Source organism: Hermetia illucens, chromosome 2, assembly GCF_905115235.1.
Source record: "Hermetia illucens chromosome 2, iHerIll2.2.curated.20191125, whole genome shotgun sequence".
NCBI lineage: Eukaryota > Metazoa > Arthropoda > Insecta > Diptera > Stratiomyidae > Hermetia > Hermetia illucens.
The window spans coordinates 165,239,329-165,260,459 of NC_051850.1; the positions used below are offsets into that span (position 1 = coordinate 165,239,329).

Sequence of the window (21,131 nt, forward strand, 5' to 3'; positions counted from 1 at the left end):
TTGAGGTTTACTTTTCAAGTGGATGTTCGGTTATTGCAACACAGCGTGCATTTCGGAATCGCTTTAATTTAGCCCCGTTGGCTCCCGTCCCAGACCGCAAATCAATTGTTACATGGGTCACTACATTTAGACAAACTGCAAGTGCGACAAAAGGAAGAACTGGAGTCCCTCGGCCCGTTAGATCACCTGAGAACATTGAAGCAGTGAGAGCGTCAATGTTGCGATCGCCACGGCGTTCTGCGCGCAAACACGCAACTGCCCTTGGACTATCCGATCGTTCTGTGAGAAGAATTCTTCGTGATGATCTTCATTTTCATCCCTATAAGATGGCGATAGTGCAGGAACTTTCAGAACGTGACTTCAATTCTCGGATGAACGCGTGTCAGCTTCTTCTTGATGTCGTTCCCGAGGATGCTACTGTTTTTTTTAGCGATGAAGCCCATTTTCATTTGTGTGGGTCGGTTAACAAACAAAACATGCACTACTGGGCTGACACCAACCCTCGAGAATTGCATCAAAAGCCTTTGCATTCACCCAAAGTCACAGTGTGGTGTGCAGTTTCCTCAGCTGGAATTATTGGTCCCTGGTTTTTTTGAGGAAAATGAGGTTACAGTGACAGTGAATTCGGACCGGTATGTAAACATGCTTTTTTTTTCCACGGCTAGACCCTTGCTTCCAACAAGATGGTGCAACAGCACACACTTCAAGAGCATCGATGACCGTTTTGAGGGAACACTTTCCAGAGCGCCTTATCTCAATTAAAGGCGATTTGGAATGGCCGACACGCTCTCCCGATCTGTCCCCTTGTGATTTTTTTCTATGGGGTTTTTTGAAATCCCGTGTTTATGTGAACCGTCCAAGAACCCTACAAGATTTGAAGACCAACATCCAAGAAGAAATTGCCAACATAACACCTGCTATGCTAACAAGAATCATGACAAACGCCAGAAATCGGTTTAAGCAATGTATGGAGAAGGGGGGACGTCACCTAACAGATTTGATCTTCAAAACAATGTAAATAAAAACTTTAGACATGTACCTACATTATAAAAAATAAATACATATTTTCCGATGCATACAATAGTTTTTATTGAGTTTTGAAAAAAGGAAGTTATGCTGCCGCACCCTGTACATAGGTGCATTTCGCATGTCGGTTAAGTGACATCTTAACCGACAAGAAAGTTTCTACATTGTAATATCTTCTCTTGGAATACGCTGGCATAGGTTGAAAGACTCTCCGGTTGGATATACTGTATATTGCTGAGAAATCTAGAAAACCTCGCTCTGTCTCCATAGCCCAGTTGTAAATAGTGATAAATATAGCTTTATAACCTTGAAATGTATCGCAAAGGAAGCGGCCTATTTGTACTACCTATGATATATCATCGATCAATCGTGCTCAGTGTGTGCTGAGTGTGTGTGCGTACATTGTCGGGGACAAGCTACAGCTTTTGAGCACTCAGGCCGTGTTGGCCTATTGTACTCGCCACCCCCATCTAACGGAATATTCCGGATTCGTTAACGTATCGCAGGATTTCCGTTAGTAGATGTGATGCTACCCGTCGCAACTGGAGAACATCGGCACCAAAGATCTGATGCCTGATGCGCCCATAGGCGGGGCTTTCACGTAGGAAATGCTCCGTGGATTCCGCTTCCTCTTACAGGAGGGACACGTATCATCTTGAGTACTTCCTATTCTGAAGATATGCCCAGCTAGTGAATTATGGCCTGTCAGAATACCTACAATACACCTGCAAGTCCTCTTGCTTTTGGACAGGATAAACTTTGCGGTACGCATGTTCGGTTCTGGCAGGAAAAGTTTGGTGTGTCGAGCAGCATTTAGGCTCTGCCACCTGTCATTATGGGAAGCTTTTTTCCAGTTTTTGAAAACAAACTTAGCCAATGCTACTGATATTCTAATCGCTGGTTCCAGTCCCGGCATAGGGGAGATTGACCCCTCTTTCGCTAAAGCATCCGAGATTTCATTTCCCTCTACGCCAGAGTGACCAGGTACCCAGAGTAGTTCTACCGTATTGAATCTAGAGATAGAGTTCAAACGGTTTCTGCATTCCTGAACGATTTTCGAGGTGATTAAAGGACTACTCAACGCCCTCAGTACAGCTTAGCTATCACTGCAGATTCCGATGCGCCTGCCCTTAACCACTCGTCAATCACCCAGTTTACCGCCCTTAGGATCGCATAAACTTCGGCTTGACAAACCGTTACATATTGTCCCAAAGGAAAAGCCCACTTCTCGTTTTTATTCGAGAGGTAGACTCCGGCTCCAGAACCCTCTTCTGTTTTTGAGCCATCGGTGTAGAAGAATTCCGTATATCCCGCCACGCATTCCTCTGGGACTTCCCAGTTCTCCCTACGCTTCAGAGTAACTTCCTATCTTCTGCCAAATAGATGTATGGGGACACGAGAATCGGAAGACATTGTAAGAACTGGATTCAGTCCTCCCTGTAACTCTTCCTCTAGATTTCCCCATAGATCTAATCGAATTAGTCTATGTGCTGCTCTCATTGCAGTGTTTTGAATAAATATATCCAGGAGCTGCAAATTGAGTAGAGCATTCAGAGCTGCGCCGGATGTCATGCTCATGGCACCAGTGATACCCAGACACACAGTTCTTTGCAGTGCGGCTAATTTACAGTGAAAACCTTTTTGTTTCACCTTAACCCACCACACTACGGATGCATGTACGAACATCGGCCTAATGATGGCAACATATATATTACCACATGAGGCCTGAGTCCCCATTTCGAGGCAAAAGTCCGTCTGCCCACCCCATAAGCTATGAGAGCTCGTTTCATCTTTATTTCTACATGTTCGTTCCAAAGAAGTTTTTTATCTTGAGTGATTCCCACTTCTTCGAAGAGTTGAAGGGTAGTACCCCTCATCTCAAGGAGGCAAAGTTCATCCAGTTTTCTCCCATTTGTTAATAATACCATTGTGGTTTTATTTGGATTACCTTAAAGACCATGTCTGAGGCACCAACTCTCTATCAAATCAACGGCACGCTGTATATTCCTACACACCGTTCCAAGATCCCGATCAACAGCAAGCACAGCCGCGTCATCAGCATAAGCTTGAGCGTGTATTGGTAAATTTTGCAGTTCGCATAGTAGTGAGTCAATCAGCATACTCCACAGAAGCGGCGACAGCACACATTCTTGCTTCTGCAGTCAGATTGCGATCGACATCCACCTCAGCGCACAGGAGTCTCTGCGTTAGCATAGCATGGATCCACTTAATTAAAACATCATCAACACCATGCTCTCTGGCGGCATCACGAAGTTTATCTTTGTGACCAAAGAATGAAGAGCAGACTGACAGGACTTTCCACACTGGTAAGCATGTTGATTTTTCCTTAGAGAGTTCATCTTGGCCGACTCATCGTTTTTGAGGACTCTGCATAGCCTTGAAGTCTTTCTTTCGCTTTCCAGTTCCTCATAGTACGCTCTAAACGAGTCTCGTTTTGAACACCTAACGAGCCTAATCAACTCTAACACTTTTGAGGTACAAATTTTTAGGTCAATTACTTCGCTTCTTCTCGGTCCCACGAACGTAAGGGCGTACCCTACGTTTGCGGTCATGAGACCAGCTGCAGTAATGAAATCAAATAGCTTCTCTCCTCTTGGATTGCATCTGCTACTGCCCCCACAAATATGTTGACCATTCGCATCGCAACCGATTAGGAATTCGAGACGACTTGATTCAGCATACGCTACCAGAACCCTAAGCTCTTGCGTTGGTACAGGATACAAAGAATCGTATGGTAAATAAGCCGAGGCAGAAAAATATAGGGACAGTCCTGCAGCTTTGTCAGCCTCGCTGCCAATAGATAAGACGAGGCTTTTGCATGCTGCAACTTAGTCTAATGTGTTATGGAAAACATTAGAATCGTATGCCGCGATCCGCGTGTGGCGGGATCTGCCCCACACCGTACTACCAGAGACTCGATCCCCTCATGTTAGATTTCCCTGAGAAAAGCCCCACTTGTAGGTACAGCAGTTTCCATGTCCTCATTCATGGAACATCTCATCTTATCCCGCAGAGCATTCGTCTGTTTTCCACTTAGCACTTTGACTGGTTTGCTGTGTCCGGTTTGCATAGATTCGATCACTCGAACTGGCATCAAGTCAGTTTTGTTGACGTCTCCGTTTCTTCCACCTGCTCCTTGGAAGGTACAGGAAGAGTTACTAGCAGGTAGGATTCACTCTGTAGTCCCTTCACCGCCTGTTCTTTGGAAGGTGTAGGAGAAATTACCAGTGCGAACCCCCATACGAAGGCTTCGTCACTATATGCACTATCCTCCACCAAAGACGCTGTAATTTGCTTTATATTGTGTGAGTCCAAGTCCATCATTGTTCTTCGTTCTCAAAGGGAAGATGATGCTCTACAGTTTCCCGACATCTAAGAAAAAGTAGAGCAGCGTATGGTGACTTTCCCTGAGCACATTCAGACTCTTATGGTCCAGTTCGTATACCAAGTTCAAGCCTTCTACGTTTCTACATTTGTCCTTCCTCACATTCATGAACTAAACCCTCCAGTGTTCAAAGTTCGTGTTCACCCAGCATGCGGATGATGTCCTCTGCCTTCTTTCGAGGGCCCGGTAACCAACAACCGACATGTTCCCTCTGACATTTTGCCATCCTTGGAAGAAACTTCCACATCAGCGGTCAGAACAGAGGCTGCAGCTTGCACATACGTCCTTTTCCTTCCTGCCTTCGTGAGGGATCAGCTTCATTCAGATCCCTCTCGGTGATTTGATCACCTTCCGGCACACCGGTCCTAATCCCCGCAGGACGTGTGGATGTAAGTGCAGAGTGCAATAAAGCGTTGGCCACAACAAATGTGTTAGTTTTATGCTTCTTGCGTGCGTTACCGCTGACAGAAAAGTCTGGTCTGTACAGTGTCGATCTCACCGGCGTTTCCAGTTTATCCCCACCTTCAGCCGGAGATTCCGCTTCCATGCATTCGATTTCCCTGGATGTTATCGCACCTAGTGATACAGCCACGTCCATGTCCTGATTCCTAAGGGGCTTCAGCCTTTGCAGATTCATTGTATCCGGGCCGCTTCTACCCACTTCCACATACCAGTAGCGTCCACGTCACCTGCTTCCCATTCTTCCGCTTTTCCCGCTTAGGATGAAGGCGAAGGTTCTGACAGGCAGGATTCAGTCTGTAGTCCCCCTCCTTAGTGGCGGAATTTCTCTTCTGCCAAACCTTCCCTTTCCGTTTGCGGGTAGATTTGGGTCGGTCGTAGTCGGATTTCCAGTTTCTTCCAAGTTGAGAGTTACCGTACTTTCCTTTCTGGCTAGCTTCGCCGTAGGCTCTGCCTTCTACAGAGTTATCTATAGACGGCTATATATGTGGTGAGGCCTCCAAAATCCGAAGTCTCCAAATCGAAGTCTATGACTTCTTACCACTTGGAGAGTTTAAATCCGTGTGGTAATAGACTACTACTGACTACCCCACTACGACAAGGTGGTGTCCGACGGGGACACTATATTGCGCGGATTGGCGTCACGCTAACACCGTTTGAGAAAATTACAAACTCTCTTTGGATGTTCAGAGGTATTTGCTAAATAAATAATGTAAACTTATTTACCTATCAGTAAGTGAAAAAATAAACTCAGGAAATGCCGCGAACTAAGATCGGCTTTAATTTCGAGGCTACATCAAAAGAGTTCGTCCTTCCATTAAAGTCTTTTCAGATATATATTATGTTTGGCCTCAAAGTTTTCTGACCCTACTTAATTGGGCTTATTTCCCTCTAGTGAAGCAAATAGAAATCATTTTAAAACAACTAGTTTGCCAACATTTATGATTCATTGGTTTTGCTTTCTATTCTAGGAAGCAGATATCGCAATTGCAGCCATGACCATAACAGCTGAACGGGAGCGAGTTATTGACTTCAGTAAACCATTCATGTCGCTCGGTATTTCGATAATGATTAAAAAACCCATCAAGCAAACACCAGGAGTGTTCAGTTTTTTGAATCCACTGTCACAGGAAATCTGGGTAAATATAATGTTTTCTGTGTTATCACATGAAAGGATTTAATAAGATTTTTACTATCTTTTTTAGGTCAGCGTCATATTCAGTTATATCGGCGTCAGCATAGTCCTTTTCTTCGTTTCAAGATTTTCACCGTATGAATGGAGACTGATTCAGATAACAGGTAAGTGACTCACGAGAAGTCCTAAAATATTCTAGAATACGAGTTCCGTAAGAGGCAAGTTAGTTACATCCTTCCTCCTCATATTGCGTACATGTGGACCCATCCTTAAGACTCTCTAATATATTGAACTATCAAAGGCTCCTATAAATTTAGTATGAGATTACAGAGTAACGTTAGATAAAATCAATTTTCTTCATCTAGGTGAAACCCACGAGCCGATTGCAACACAAACAACAACATCAACTACAACTGTAAATGAATTCAGCATCCTGAACTCCTTCTGGTTTGCTTTGGCCGCATTCATGCAACAAGGATGCGATTTATCACCCCGATCAGTATCTGGACGAATAGTTGGTGCCGTTTGGTGGTTTTTCACACTAATCCTGATTTCTTCATACACTGCCAACTTGGCAGCCTTCCTAACAGTTGAACGGATGATAACACCCATAAATTCAGCGGAGGATTTAGCAACACAATCTGAGGTCGAATACGGGACACTCTTGCATGGATCAACGTTCGACTTTTTCAGAGTTTGTGTCCTAATCGATAGAATTGCATGATAGTCGCCTTAATTCAGATTAACTGATAAATTTTTATTGTTCCATTGTAGAGATCGCAAATTCCACTGCACACTAAAATGTGGGATTATATGAATGCCAGGAAGCATGTTTTTGTCAGTACCTACGACGAAGGAATCAGGAGGGTGAGAACGTCGAAAGGAAAGTACGCTTTGCTTGTGGAATCACCGAAAAATGACTATGTGAACGCAAGGGAGCCGTGCGACACGATGAAGGTGGGCAGGCATTTGGATTCAAAGGGATTCGGAATTGCCACACCACTCGGCTCGCCATTAAAGTAAGTGCAACATACAAAACGCACCTTCCCTTTGGCTCGGCTGCATGCAAATGCATTCGTGTGTGTATTTAGTTGGTTTTCCTTATCCGCCATTTATTTTTAGAATTTGCTGTCCCACCGCAACATTCGTTTATTTGAGCACTCACAAAGTGGTTCTAATGGAAGCTTAGTGGACTAGAAAAATGAGCAACGTTCACCTACTTCCATTTCCATAGACAGCTGGTTCTGAACTCATAACACTATTACAGATTAACCTGCCCTAATCTAGAATGGGACTAGCAAACCAGAACAGTCAACCCAGTATCCCAGCGCAACGAATCGAACCCACTCCAATCAATCAAGTGATACTTGAGTGGCGCCCACTTCATCACTATCGAGTGTAATTGTTACCCAAGTACATGTTCACGTACATTCTATACACATCTCCTGGAGGCATTATTCAATTGCATTTAATTTTGAAACACTGCGGTAATTACGCGTTCCTAACATATTGTATCTTCCTGCCACCCGCGCTTCCCTTGCATCGCATACTTATATGGAGATAGTCCTCCACTTCTCTTCCTAATCTACATAGATCCGTCGTCACTCATCACACCCTCCACGTGTATCTAAATCAAAATGATGCACACAATCCGCCTCCGAGACAGCCTTTAGTTTATAGCATGTCACCAACCAACATTCCATTAATTATGTCATCAATTCACATGTTATTGGTAAATCAATTGAACCCATGCCTGTTGGGATTGAATCAATCAAATGGAAACAATTTAATCGCCTCAGAACGATGAGGATATTTCCCTGGAATTCATCGAAGCGATAAAAGTGTTGCACTTACTTTTGAGAGTTCCAGACTAAAGGAAACTTTGAGTTTGATCCTCACAGAAAGGAGAAGTAATTCGAATTATGTCAATTTCTGAGTGCCCTTCGGACGAACCATCAGAAAATCATGTTGATGGAAATATGACCATGATAAGGCCACGAAGATATGAGTCCTGGCGAGTTATTGCCAACAAGATACAATCCTGTCGTGAATAGGTTTATTTGTCTTTGTGATTAATTAATTCTAATTTAAATGGAAAACCTAGCGATTCCGAGCAGCTTGATTAAGTCGTGGGCAAAACTAGCGGCATGGAAGTGTGATTCCTAAGGAGACATCCTAGTTGACCTGGGACCAGGAGCAAACTTGCTTTAATATTTAAATCATCTCATTTCAATCCTTCGCTGTAATTGCATACTCATGCATTATTCTCATTATTCTCATTTAATCTTCCCTCTTCACACGATAATCCTTTGTTAGAGTAGGGCACGGTGACTGTTGCATTCTGATGAGCTTCACCAGCAGCGTCTAACTCTATATGCACAGGTTTTCATGAAACTTAATTCAAATTAGCCGAAATTTTTGCTTGAGCTACATACATATTTCTGAAGTAAGTTTACATTGCAAAATTATGCTTACTACGAGTATATCCTTGAATTTGGAAATTAGGGTACCAGAAATACCTCGGACCCTTTCAGAAAGAATTTACATTCCCGACTAATCACGTGAAGCTGTACATACGCTTCACTTAGGCAAAGCAACCATCCTAACCTCATTCACTCATAAAAGCCAAGAATCGTAGTGTTCTCAAAAAGGACTATCCAATGAACTTGTTCTTCAATGAAGCTCCACCCTAAATTCGGACATTATCATCCAGAATACATAATCTTCAACGACTCAATCCAACAGTAGCCCAGTTTCCAACCCTAAAGCCGCTCTGATATCTGGATCAATTATGTATGTGTGTATCTTAGGTGGGGGAGAAGCAAAGCCTCTGAGCACTCAGAACCAAGTGGTCCTTTGTACTCGATTCCTTACCTAAATATCCGGGGTTCGTTTATGTATCTTAGGACGGGCGCTAATGGATGTGGTGCTACCCACTGCAACTGGAACGCATCAACACCAGAAATATGAATGATGTCTTATACGACCATAGGAGCGGCACTCACAGAGAAAGTGTTCCATAGATTCCGATTCCTCATTATAGGATGGACACGCAGCATCTTGGGGAATCCATATTCTGAACATATGCCCAGCTAATAAATTTGCAGTGTGTTTGTTTTATTCTGCTCGTAAGCCTTCTCCATCTATCCTATCGAGCCGCGGCTGCTAAGTAGTGCGAGTAGACTCCGACCCTGATAGCCGTCAGCGACACAGACTGTATTCACAGAAAGTCGCCCAAAAGCAGAGCCTCGCCTGGCCAATCCGTCAGCACGCTCATTCCCCTCTATGCTCCTATGCCCGGGAACCCAGAGAAGGGTGACCTTGAGCCTGCCGCTCAGACGGTTCAGCGCGTTTCTTCACTGCCTCACCAACCTGGAAGATGTCGTCGCTGAGAACAAGGCTTTGGTGGGCGCTTGGCTGTCAGTCAGGATGGCTTTGTTACGCATGGGCTCGAATCTCGCACCAACCATCGACTGACTTCCAATATCGCTAGTACTTCCGCTTGGAATACACTAGCGAAACTTGGAAGACATACGACTCGGATGCACTGTATGTATTCGAAAAAACCCCCACGCCGACTCACCAGGCCATCTTTGATCGATCGAATATGGTGGATCCAAGAATATGGTGCCATAACCTTACAACACGCCGCGTTGGTTGGAAAGTCCAGAGCAAATTTTCTCGTGAAGTTCAGCTTGCCTGTGGCATAGTACGTGCGGAATGCCCAGATTTCCCGAGGTACTCCGTCAAGGATCTTACTGTTGCCCAGCATCCGGACTCACGTAGTCTGACGGCAATGCACGCTGCAACGTTTTTAATGTGGAGGTCTAGCCCAAGTAGCACCTGTACACGCGGTTCTTTGAATTCTATTAAGCTTCATCCTATTGTATTTTTCCTCAAAGCCTGCCACCATAGAATGGAGCCGTACGTTAAGATCGGATGCACTACAGTGGTGTACATCCAGAAAACCATCCTCGGCTGGAGACCCCATTTCTTTGCGAAGGTTCTCTTGCAGGCATAGAAGGCTATAACTGCCTTCTTAACCCTCAGTTCAATGTTCAATCTCCAGTTTAGCGTTGGATCCAGGATTACATCCAGGTACTTTACACTAGAAGAAAGAACCAATCTTTGTTCATTCAGCCGTTGTAAGTTGAATTCATCCTTGGCATGATGGTGAATAGCATCACTTCCCTTTTTGATTGGATTTATGCCGGGTCTACATCTTGCGACCACAGGCATACCTTTCACAACGCTTCTTCCATGATGTCGCTCATAATAGAGTCCCTGATACTAATATCACCAAGTCGTCGACATACGCCACCACCTTCGCCCCGCTGCTGTCCTATGTTCGTAAAATTTTGTCCATTACAATTAATCAGAGCACCGGAGAGATGGCGCCAGCCTGATGCGTCCCTCTCTTCACAGCTCTGGTCAAGTGGTTGCCTCCCATATCCGACTGGATTATCCTGGTAGTTAGCGTGGATATAACCCAATGCGTAAGATACCCCTCCAATCCAATACTGGTCAAGGCTGCCTTGATGGCGTTGGTACTAACGTTGTTGAAAGCTCCCTCTATATCTAAGAAGGAAGCTAGGGTATACTGCTTGTACTGCAGCGACCGCTCAACCGTGGCAATTGCCTCGTGGAGGGCGGTTTCTGTAGATTTTCCTTTGCCATAGGCATGCTGGGACTTAGAGAAAGGCATTCTCACCATAATCGTCCTTAAGTGGATGTCCAGGACGCGCTCTATGGTCCTCAGCACGAAAGGAGTCAGGCTGATTGGTTGAAAGTCTTTCGCGGACTCATGACCGCACCTGCCCGCTTTCGGTATGAAAACCACTTGTACGCGTCTTCAGGACTGTGGTACGTATCCTAAGATCTGCAGCTCTGGTAAATCTCATCAAGCCACCGCGCAACCCTTTCCTGCTGCTTCTGTAGCATAACTGGCATCATGCCATCTGGGCCTGGAGATTTATATGCGAAGAAGCAGTTTATAGTCCAGTCGATCTTATCCTCCGTAATTACCGATTTGATAGTTTCGCACAGCAGGGGTGGCCGCAAACCCTTCAAACAAAGGCTCTAACTCAGAGTCCTCTTCCCTGGCGGAAAAGTGCGTTTGGACCAGCAGCTTCAAAGTTTCACTAGGCGATTCCGTCCAGGAGCCTTCCGACTTTTTAAGAAAGGATCGACTCTTATGTTCCTTGGACAGAATCTTACTGGGCCTCGCGGATTCACTGGTGCTTTCGATGTTCTGACAATAGTCCAACCAAGACAGCCTCTTGACGATCCTGATGGTCGACTTGTACTTCTTCAGGCAGTCCTTGTAAGACTGCCAATATTTATGCCTGTAGCAGATGTTGAAGATTTCTCTGATCAGCTTCCTGAGGCTGGAGCGATCTTCATTCCACCACGGTGGCAGTGTCTTTTTGCTGTACTTAGTAGGGCACGAAACTTTAAAAGCAGTATCGAATGCCTTTTCCCGCCCCGACAGTTCGTCTGTCGTGTCAATCTTACCAATCTGCGTACCAAACAGTTTGTTCTTAATTACTTGACCAAACTTTCTCCAGTCGATCCTCCTGGGGTCTCTGAAGGGTTTAAAGGACTCTGCGGCGCGATCTAGACTGAAGAGTAGCCAGCTGTGATCTGAGAAGGATCTCTGGTTAGACACTCTCCAGTCCTCCTCCCTAAGAAGCCAATTGTCAGTTGTTAGGGCGATATCAAGTACCTTTTCCCAACCGTCACAGTTCTTCGAGCTGGGGAAATGGCAGTCCAGAAACAAATATCTGACCAGTGTAGAAGACTCACTAAAGGGCGGAAACCTTAAACGTTTCTGGTCCGAAATTCGCAACTCCCACTGTCCTGCCCAGCTATCCCCTCCGTCCATTAAATTATCAGGCTCCACAGCTAACTCCCAACAACTATCTTGTGATTTACTCTGACGCTACTTTTCCTCAGTTTACGTTCCCTCTCCTTCCTCCTCTTTCCTCCCGCTGGTGGATGTAGCCTGCCCGCATCGCCTACCACTCCCCTTTTTAACTCTCTTCTTTTCGAGTACCTCATTGACAAACTTGATACCAATGTCAGACCTGGCTACAATGATTTTCCAAACCTTTCTTGCTTAACACTGGTCAGTCCATCTCCCTTTCGCTATCCCTTATTCTCAACAAAAGCTTCGAAGTAAATCATTTTGCCGGCTTGTGGAAAGAGGCTTTCATCATTTCTACGCATGCCGAGGATTACCTTCCCATTTCCCTCCCATCCTCCTGTTCCAAAATCTTGGAAACATATGTCAGCTACTGGTTGCTCGCCCAATTTGGTCATCACATAGTGAACGAGCAACATGACTTTGTTAAGCGTAAGATTGTCATCACAACACTATTCGGCCTTTACGAGTTTCCTTTTAGGACATTCGACCTACGGAACGCAGCACAGACGTTCCAACGATTCATCGACGAGACTTTGAAAGGTTTGGACTTGCTATTCCTATCGCTCAATGGCATATTAGTCGCTTTATCTTGACGTGAAGAATATGTTAATTACTTAAGAACTCTGTTCTAAAGGTTGAAACAATATGGAGTAGTCGTGAATCCAAGCAAATGCGTTTTTGGTCAGCACGAAGTCAGTTTCTCAGGAAAGCTTGTCTCAAAATAGGGGGCACGTCCCTTACCAATCAAAGTCAAAGCAACCAACCCACGTGAAGCAGCTTAAAGCATTCTTGGGTATGTTAAATTTTTACAGAAGGTTCATACCCAGAGCAGCAGCGGTACAGGCACCACTCCCTATCACCGCACTCATAAGAAGACGTCGCCTGGTAGACATAAGACTCCCCAACATTCAGTATTAGCTGATTTAAGGCGAGATTCCAGCTGCAGTCTTATTCGCTGCTACTTTGATTTGCTTAAAATAGGTCACCTCTGCATTGAGCGGTTTGCTAGGATGAATACTTCGGTTTTTTCAAATGCAATGCTGAAACCGTGAATAGCCATCCATCCGCCTACTTGTTACACCAATGTATCAAGTCTGCCTTGCGCCTGTTCAACAATGTATCCGGCAAAAAATACCCCAACGCGTAACTCTGCTAGTATGTCGAGTCTCAGCAAACTATCGTAAGGAGCGTTCCAGAGGTCCGGCGAAGGGTGAAACCTTGTGGTACCCCTGACATTATCTCTACCTTCCTCTGACACTCTAGTGTCTTATAGACCAAGGAGCGGTCTTTTAAATAATCCCTCAATGGAATGAATTATCTAATTTGCCTAGTGTATCTGTCCACCTTACGGAATTGAAAGTATTTTCTATTTGAAGCATTAGGAGGAGCACTACTCGTCGAGATCGGCGGTTGTGTACTTTAGTTCAATGAACCGTATCCACGACCCCGATAACAGCATCCACCGCTAGTCACCCTGCTCTAACGCTAAACTGTCTTGGGGATATGTCCCCGGCACGTTTTGTTTCAACTAGTCTATCCCTAATGAGTTTCTCAAACACTTTTCAGGTCATGCCAAGCACACAGCGGTCAGTAGACTTTCCCTTTGTCGATCAGTGCAAACCTCGTAACGTTCAGGCGAGAAGGAGAGACAAGCGTTGAACGCTTCGAGCAGTAGGTCTGACCGATGGTGAAACACAAGTTTATATATTTCTGCCGGGGTGCCATGAGGACCTGGCGCCTTCGTATTTTACCTAACGAAGACGGCTTTTCCAAGCTCATGGTGAAAAGCGGCCGGTCCTCTACACTTACCGCGCTACTTCCATCAATCCATACGAAATGTTTAGGAAATGTCCGTAAAATGCGATCCATTTAACCGAATTAAGTGTAATTAGTGTCCGCAGAACCACGATTTTCCTTTTGGCAAATTTATATGCGAATGCTATGGATCCCCGTTTATATTGTTGACCAGATCTGCCATTGTCAGGTCAACAATTTCTCCCCTCCAACCAGCACATACAAGGGTGGTCACGAACGGGTGTCCTCCGACATCTGGAAGCTTCGCAAGCTGTTATTAGTAGATTCATCGCTGAATTTACGACAGTATCAGATGCAACACCATTACCCTTGAAAGTGCCTTACCGCGCATTTTCGCCTGTTCAAAGAACTTGGACAGAAATCCCGATGTTCACCTTCCTAACGAACTACGCAGGAAGATTGTTGGATCAATTCACGCCGGCAAAAAACGTCAACTACTTCGAGCGTAGTTACTTCCTGAAAAATCTTCCCTGGCTCGCCACCCATCCATCGATAGTGCCAGTAACTCTGAGGCAAAGGTTATGTGAGGGATGTTTCCTTCGCAGCCTGGGTACCAAAATGTTGATTTGGATCCAGTATTTAAAAGTTTCACCAAGAATCCACCCCCCGTCAATATTTTGTACAGTACCGAATAATCGATACTGCTTGCTTGCCCGCTTGAAATCAACGAATGTTTGATGTTATATTCCCAATATTTTTGCAGTATATGATGCTCGTTGACTTTTCACGTTAAAATCTTCGCGATCGAAGCTCTTGAGAATGGTTCGAGCTTTTTTTTGACTTTGACAGCACTTTGTAATCAATCGGGTTGAATGTCATCTCATCAGGTGAAGCCCATATTTTCTTGTAGATCCTAAGGTAAGGAAAATAAGTTGATGAAATTGCCACATTTCTGCTGTAAACGAATGGTACAAGCTTACTTTCGTTTTCGTTGATTATATCGGGGAGACTATGGGTACCGGTAGTTCCTCGATAGGACACCTCCTTTCCAATTTTTGCGTTGAAGTCGTCGAGTACTATCTTCACCTCGTTCTAGGGCAGTGCATCTAACACTGATTCAAGGCGACTATAGAATTCGTCTTGAGTTATACTTGCCTTCCTTATGACCTATCCATTACCACATAGGTTTTCTCCCCAATATCCGCCTAGAGTTTTGAGTAATAAAATGTTCAAAGCCTCACTTGGAGGAAGATTGAATAGGAAAGTGCAGTCCTCCTGATGACTACAATTTAGTGAACTAAAAATTTATTTATCTAATACTGGTGAATATGTTGCCCGGAAACAAAGCCAGAAAACTCAAAAAGAATGATTAACTTCCTGAGAAATCCTGCCTATGATCCCCATTCAATTGGCGATAGTATTAAGCTCGGAACATCTAGGAAACACTTTTTCGTTGGGTTTGATTATAACAGTTTCAAGAGGTGCTGAATATCTTGCAATCCTCCACGCACTCCGAGTATTGAGTTGTTTTTCATAACTATAACAAGACATTGGAAGAATACCTGCGCTCTGAGATCCCGTCGAAGTTTGGACAATTCGGTACCTGTACATGTATTGATGGGATCCTCCACGGCCGTGAGAAACTAGGTGAGGTTATAATTGATCTCCTCATGCTTTTTCCCCAGCCACTCCTCGATGGAAGGGATCAACCTGTAAGTCCAACGACCGCTTCCATAGTGCAAGAAAGATAACCCTCACATGCACGATTCAAATAGCTCCGCGAACACATCCGGTCTAGATTTGACGGCAAGTTTGAAGTCCTTATTTGGTGTGCCACCCAGACCAGGGGCTATTCAACTGCAGACCTCCAGAAACTCGTCCCTGGTGACTGCTGGAATCGGCGTCACATACAGGGAGCTCTGGAAGGTGACAGTGTTCCATCTTGCTGGAAAATTAACACCTGGATTATTTTTAACAAGAGAATAGCGCACGTGATCTGCGTAGATGAAATGTCTCTCAATCGTCTTGTCATAGGCGCTACCCCAAGGATTTATGTCCGCTTCTAAACAGAGCTCCTTAAAACATAGTGCAGGTTTTCCTATAAGCATACTCCTTTTGCCCTTGATTGATCCTACTTATAGCTTTCCGAGCCATTCGTCTGGCTCGGTGGCAAATCGATCGAAGGCTGGCAAGTTCACTATTCCACCAATAATTGGGTCTTCTCGTGTGGGAAATGAGCCACTCCTAGGCATTGACGCTTCACATGCTTTAGAGATGCCTTGTATGGCATGGGGAGCTCTATCCGTGGAGGTGCCTGCTTTGCTTGGTAGATCTAACTACATCGCTTTTGCCGACCATCCAGGTGTTGGTTTGGTTTTCGACATCCGGGTTCCAATCTTCTGCCCTGTGGCTCCGTCCTTAGTTCAAAGGTAATTGCTTGATGGTCGCTGTACGTGAAGTCTTCGCTAACTTGCCAGGACAGCTCACGTGCCAGTGCAGATTTACAATTGAACCAGATTCCCCTTTTCCGATAAGCGTTTTTGTATCACCTTCGTTGATTACATCCAACTGGGTAAATGCTTCTAATAAGCCCCGCCCTCATGCATTAATTTCTTTGCTGCCTTCGGACCTTGTCGCCTTACGTCGCAAACAAGATCATCTAACAGGTTCTCAAACTCAGGCAGTGTGAGGCTCGGTGAGACGTAGCAGCTGTATACGAATATACAACTTACTTTTCCCCAAACAAAGCCACTAGCTGCCCAGCCCATGCTACATTGAATGGCTTGATGACCGCACGTCAATATTGACGATCCACCAATCTAATCTGTGACCCATACACCACCGTCAATGTTTCTGTACCGTACACTAATAATAGCAATGTCCATCGCGGATTCGTGAGTAACGAGACAGACCATTTATCTGCGCAAGCAAATCCTGTGTGAACCTGCAATGATTGAGGTTTCTTTGTATTAACCTCATTTTTTCACTGCAGTTAATGCCTTCCTAAATTCCGGGCATTTACCATTTCCGGCAAAAATTCCGGTGATCCTATCCCTCCTTTGCTTCGCACAAAACCCATTTGGGGTCCCTATTACACTTCTTAGCAATATGTCCTTTCCACACCTTAGACATCGGTCGGACCGAGCGGGGAACGTTCCGCGACATTACGTTACAAAGCCTTCAGTTTTCCCCATGCTGGATTTTTTCAGCTCTAACATGAGATCTTCTTTCTTTGTCCTACGGATTTTACTGACATTTCCGCCTAGATCTTTTAGGTCAGGGTCAGATTTCACCTTCTTCAGTATCTCTGCATACGATAGAGTTCCTTTGATGAAGGTTACAATTGCCTCTGGGCGACCTTTGGTTTCTTGTACCTTTTTGTTTACGATCTTAGTAAAACCACCGTTTTGATTTTCCTTAGATTTCACTTCGCTAGCCAGCATTCCCACTTTGGGCATATATTTTCCACCTTCTAAACTCTTAGTTCCGTTTGTTGGACTGTTCAAGACGCCTTTTCTTCCTTTTTGGCACCTGTTCATTCCCTAAAGCTTCCCCTTATTTGTCTCCTACTCTCTTGCTTGGTCGAATGTCGTTAACGTTGTGTTTTGGTTTGACTGGGGTTGCTTGCGAAATTGTTGGAGCAAGGATGTTCGTCTTTTCCGTAGGTTTTCTTTCTTCTTCCTACGAACTTCCTACCCTTATAGCTCTCACCATGTTCTTAAAGACTTGGTGCACGTTGTGCCTGTCCTTGATGAATTCGGACAGCTCAACTATTTTAGCCCAAACCTGCATAAAAGGTAGTTTTTCTGGCCGCACTACTCCTTTTACAGACTCCTTCACCTTTTTCAATTGCTAAGCTCCCATGAGCTATCTCTTTTGCCGTCTTTGGTTTCTCAACTTTTTTCATAAAAGAAATACACAAAACCTTTCACACCTGAAGCATTAACCTTGCGATTTCCCAACTTGTTTCTTTTGTTTTTGTTTTCTGCAACGTAACAACCGATAGTTGAAGACTAATCTCAGCAATTTGTAAATCCTCGAATTCTTACATGTTCCAACTTTCGTATAGTTTTAACTTTCCTAACATTACCATTCTCGTATTTTTAATGTACCATTTTTCCATTTTTCAGAGATCCAATTAACTTAGCTGTGTTATCCTTGAAAGAAAACGGTGAACTAGCGAAACTCATGAACAAATGGTGGTACGACAAAACCGAATGCAACACTCGTGATAATCAAGAAACCTCCCACAACGAGCTCTCACTAAGTAATGTTGCCGGCATTTTCTACATTCTCATCGGAGGCCTCCTAGTAGCCGTGATAGTGGCCATAATTGAATTCTGCTTCAAAAATCGCTCGAGTCAGCCGCAGCAAAATCGCAACGCCCTAACAGATGCCATGCACTCAAAAACCAAACTTTCAATACAAACCGGCCGTGAATATGACAACGGACGTGTCGGGGTATATTAAACTGAACGCTTTATACACAGTAGAACATATCTGGATATTGGTTCAATCTTTTTCAATTTCAGTACTATCCGACGTCCCAACTAAGTGCACCAAGCGAAACTGAGACCCTTCACATGAATGCCCATACACAGGTTTGACGCGAGCATGCGCAGGATTCGCGTTTATGACGAACACCCTGCGCACCAACAATTCGACGAATTATGGCCAACAGCCGTCAGGAAACTGAAAAGATAATAAGCCACGAAAATCTGGCGCATCAGAATAATACGCTAACTCGTAATACAACAGCATCACCCTACGTGGGGAATACTTAAACCAAAAGATAGAAAACAAGACAGAAACTGTAGGGATTAGTAAGTTGATTCTAAACGTTAAGGAACATCGATTGTTGATTCGATTTAGTAGCTAAGTATCTTTAAAATCCATATCTGCAGCAGATATGTGGAAACTCACAAGACTCAAACAAGCCATAATCAACAGCATCATTTGTAATAGTATTCGAAAAAAAATCTTCAATTCAAATTGGGATGAGGAGACAGGTCAAACACAAAGAAATGTATAGACGCGCTGCCAAATGATAACTTAGACTTATAACGAGAAAAAAATGAATTTTCGAAATCTATTTGCTCAACGGCTGTAGGATATTTCACTCGAGGAAGTTTGCAACTGAAGTATTTAAGATAGCCCAATCAAAAATTGTAGATAGTTTTAGTCGTGAGGTTGGAGTTTTAGTTTGTATTTTTAAGTTCTATTAGTTGCAAAATTTGTGTAGGGATATGAGCACGATATTGACAAAATGGTTCTTAAGATAAGGACTACTACTGGTATGATACGTTTTACAATACTGGCTCAAAAATCTCAGTGTCAACTACACCCTTAAAAAGAAGTTCCGACGGTCATTGTAAAGAGATTATTTGGTTAGTATCTACTTTGTACTGGTCAGGTTTTAATAGCTGTAAGCAAAAGTGTAAGAGTTTGCAACCCTTGCAGTGCATTGCATCCCTAGGTACCGCAACTTATTTGGCCCTCTGTCTTTTTTGGAATCAAATACCTTTTCTTTCCTCGAATCCAAAGATGAAAAACACTGAGTTCTCGGCTTAGATTGTTCGGCTATTTACGGTTCCAGTTCACCAACCCGAACAACTAGCGTGAAAGGATAGATTTTGAGAGGTTCCTACCTAAAGGCCTAACTACATAACTACGCCTAACCATTAGCCTATGTATAATGCATGTCAGACATTCTTAAGTGAAGTGACACCAGTGGTACGAATTTGAAGAACTGAAGAGTGGCGACAGGGGGGGAGAAAGCGCAACTTAAAGATTAGCTGAAAGCACTCACTTTAAAATTTCCACATAGGACACAATCTTAATAACCAATAATCGTGCTTTCGAAAAGATCCTTTTCTAAAAAGCCACTTGGTCACTACGATACCGTCTCTGGTCGAACCCCAATCGAGTTTTGGACAGTTCCACATCACCAACCGACCAACCCTGCTTATCCAGGAAAATACTCTTTGTTGGTAGGCTCAATTTCAAAGATCATTAAAAGTCCAACCCATTGGCTACACAATTTTTTCAAGGCAAATACCCTATTATTTGAAGAAATCTCCGTTCTCTTTTAATTGAAACTTCTTTGACTGCGCCATCTACATCCAGGATATCAGCTAAAAGAAACATCATTTGTCCTTAGCAGGAGTATCCTTTTGGATGCTTCGTTAACAAATCTGAGTTCTCTGAAACCAATTACAAGGGATATCAAAGATACTCTGTAAGGCGTTCGATACATAAGAACCCACACCCATTAACGTGCAATCCTTTATATATTTATCGACGCATTCGAATGGAGAAGTTATAACTCATGCCTTAAAACATTGGTTCCTAAATGGTCACCTAAAAAAATTCGAGGAGCTGGGCTCGACTACCTAAAGCCAATGTGACGCAAAGTGCGACACGACCGTAAATTTCTTGCGCTACTGACAGGCCTCCTCAGAACTCCAGCGAAAAATTGATTTGCAAAAGGCTGTGAAAGTCATGAGCAGAAAGATGACTAAATGGATCGGGCAGGAGTGTACAATGAACTTCGTATACGAGGTGTGAACGCTTGAAACCGAGAGGGACCACGACCTCAAATTTACTCAATGTACTTAGCTTATAGATTCATTATCTCTCTGACAGCCCATCAATCACTAACTTTCCTTGTTTCCAGAAAAAGGAGAGTCATCACAAGCTCATCACTTTTCTGAAAAGCTCATCCTATTCACTGTCGGCAGTGCTGAGTAGCACTTAGTACATAGAAATACTTTCTTTTTAAGGATTGACGAGTCCTAAGTCCGCACTCACATGATAGCGTTTTTAGTTCATCGATGCCCCTTCTCGGACTAACCACCCAAGTTTTTTTCAGAATAGAGAAAGATGACCTATGGTATCATCCAGAGCAGAGGCAAATCATGGGACGCTGCCATTGCCACCCTAGTGTGAGAGAAACGTAGTTAGTGTAGTTCATGTTGGTATACACATTTGCAAACATAAAATGATTCCATTATAAAGAAAACCTAAACTTGACCGCTTTTGTGTAAAACAAAATCTTATTAAAATCCGTTTACTGACTGTCTGCCTGTCCGTCACACGCATTTTTCTCGGAGACGGTTGTAGCCATTCACACCAAATTTGGAGGAAAGGTGGGAACTGTCAACATTCACGCATTCAGTGAGATAATTCTACATCGAATTTAAGGTTAGGTACATGCAAAAAAGGGGTGTATTTTTTTTTTCACCAAATATAGTCATGTGGATTATCAAATGAAAGGTCTCGATTAGTACTTTCCGAAGCCGGTCTTAGTTTAGACTTTTGTTGGAAAGGTGGGCAGTGCGGGGGGTCGAAAGTGATCATTTCTTTAAGGAACCTATTCTCAAAAACTACTCAACTGGAAAATTTGAAAAAAATCAGGAAGCTGC

The 21,131-nt window shown here is 43.9% G+C and overlaps 1 protein-coding gene across 1 annotated transcript in view; it reads left to right on the forward strand.

Moving 5' to 3' along the window:
• Positions 1-19,423, forward strand: part of LOC119648724 (glutamate receptor 1-like) — a 97,026-nt gene extending 77,603 nt beyond the window's left edge. Inside the window, exons 10-15 of the mRNA XM_038050535.1 lie at positions 5,863-6,030; positions 6,097-6,190; positions 6,392-6,720; positions 6,801-7,045; positions 17,838-18,168; positions 18,240-19,423. Of these exons, the coding sequence (XP_037906463.1) occupies positions 5,863-6,030; positions 6,097-6,190; positions 6,392-6,720; positions 6,801-7,045; positions 17,838-18,168; positions 18,240-18,314 (1,242 nt within the window). The 3' untranslated portion in view covers positions 18,315-19,423. The remainder of the gene's footprint in view (positions 1-5,862; positions 6,031-6,096; positions 6,191-6,391; positions 6,721-6,800; positions 7,046-17,837; positions 18,169-18,239) is intronic.
• Positions 19,424-21,131: the final 1,708 nt, after the last annotated feature.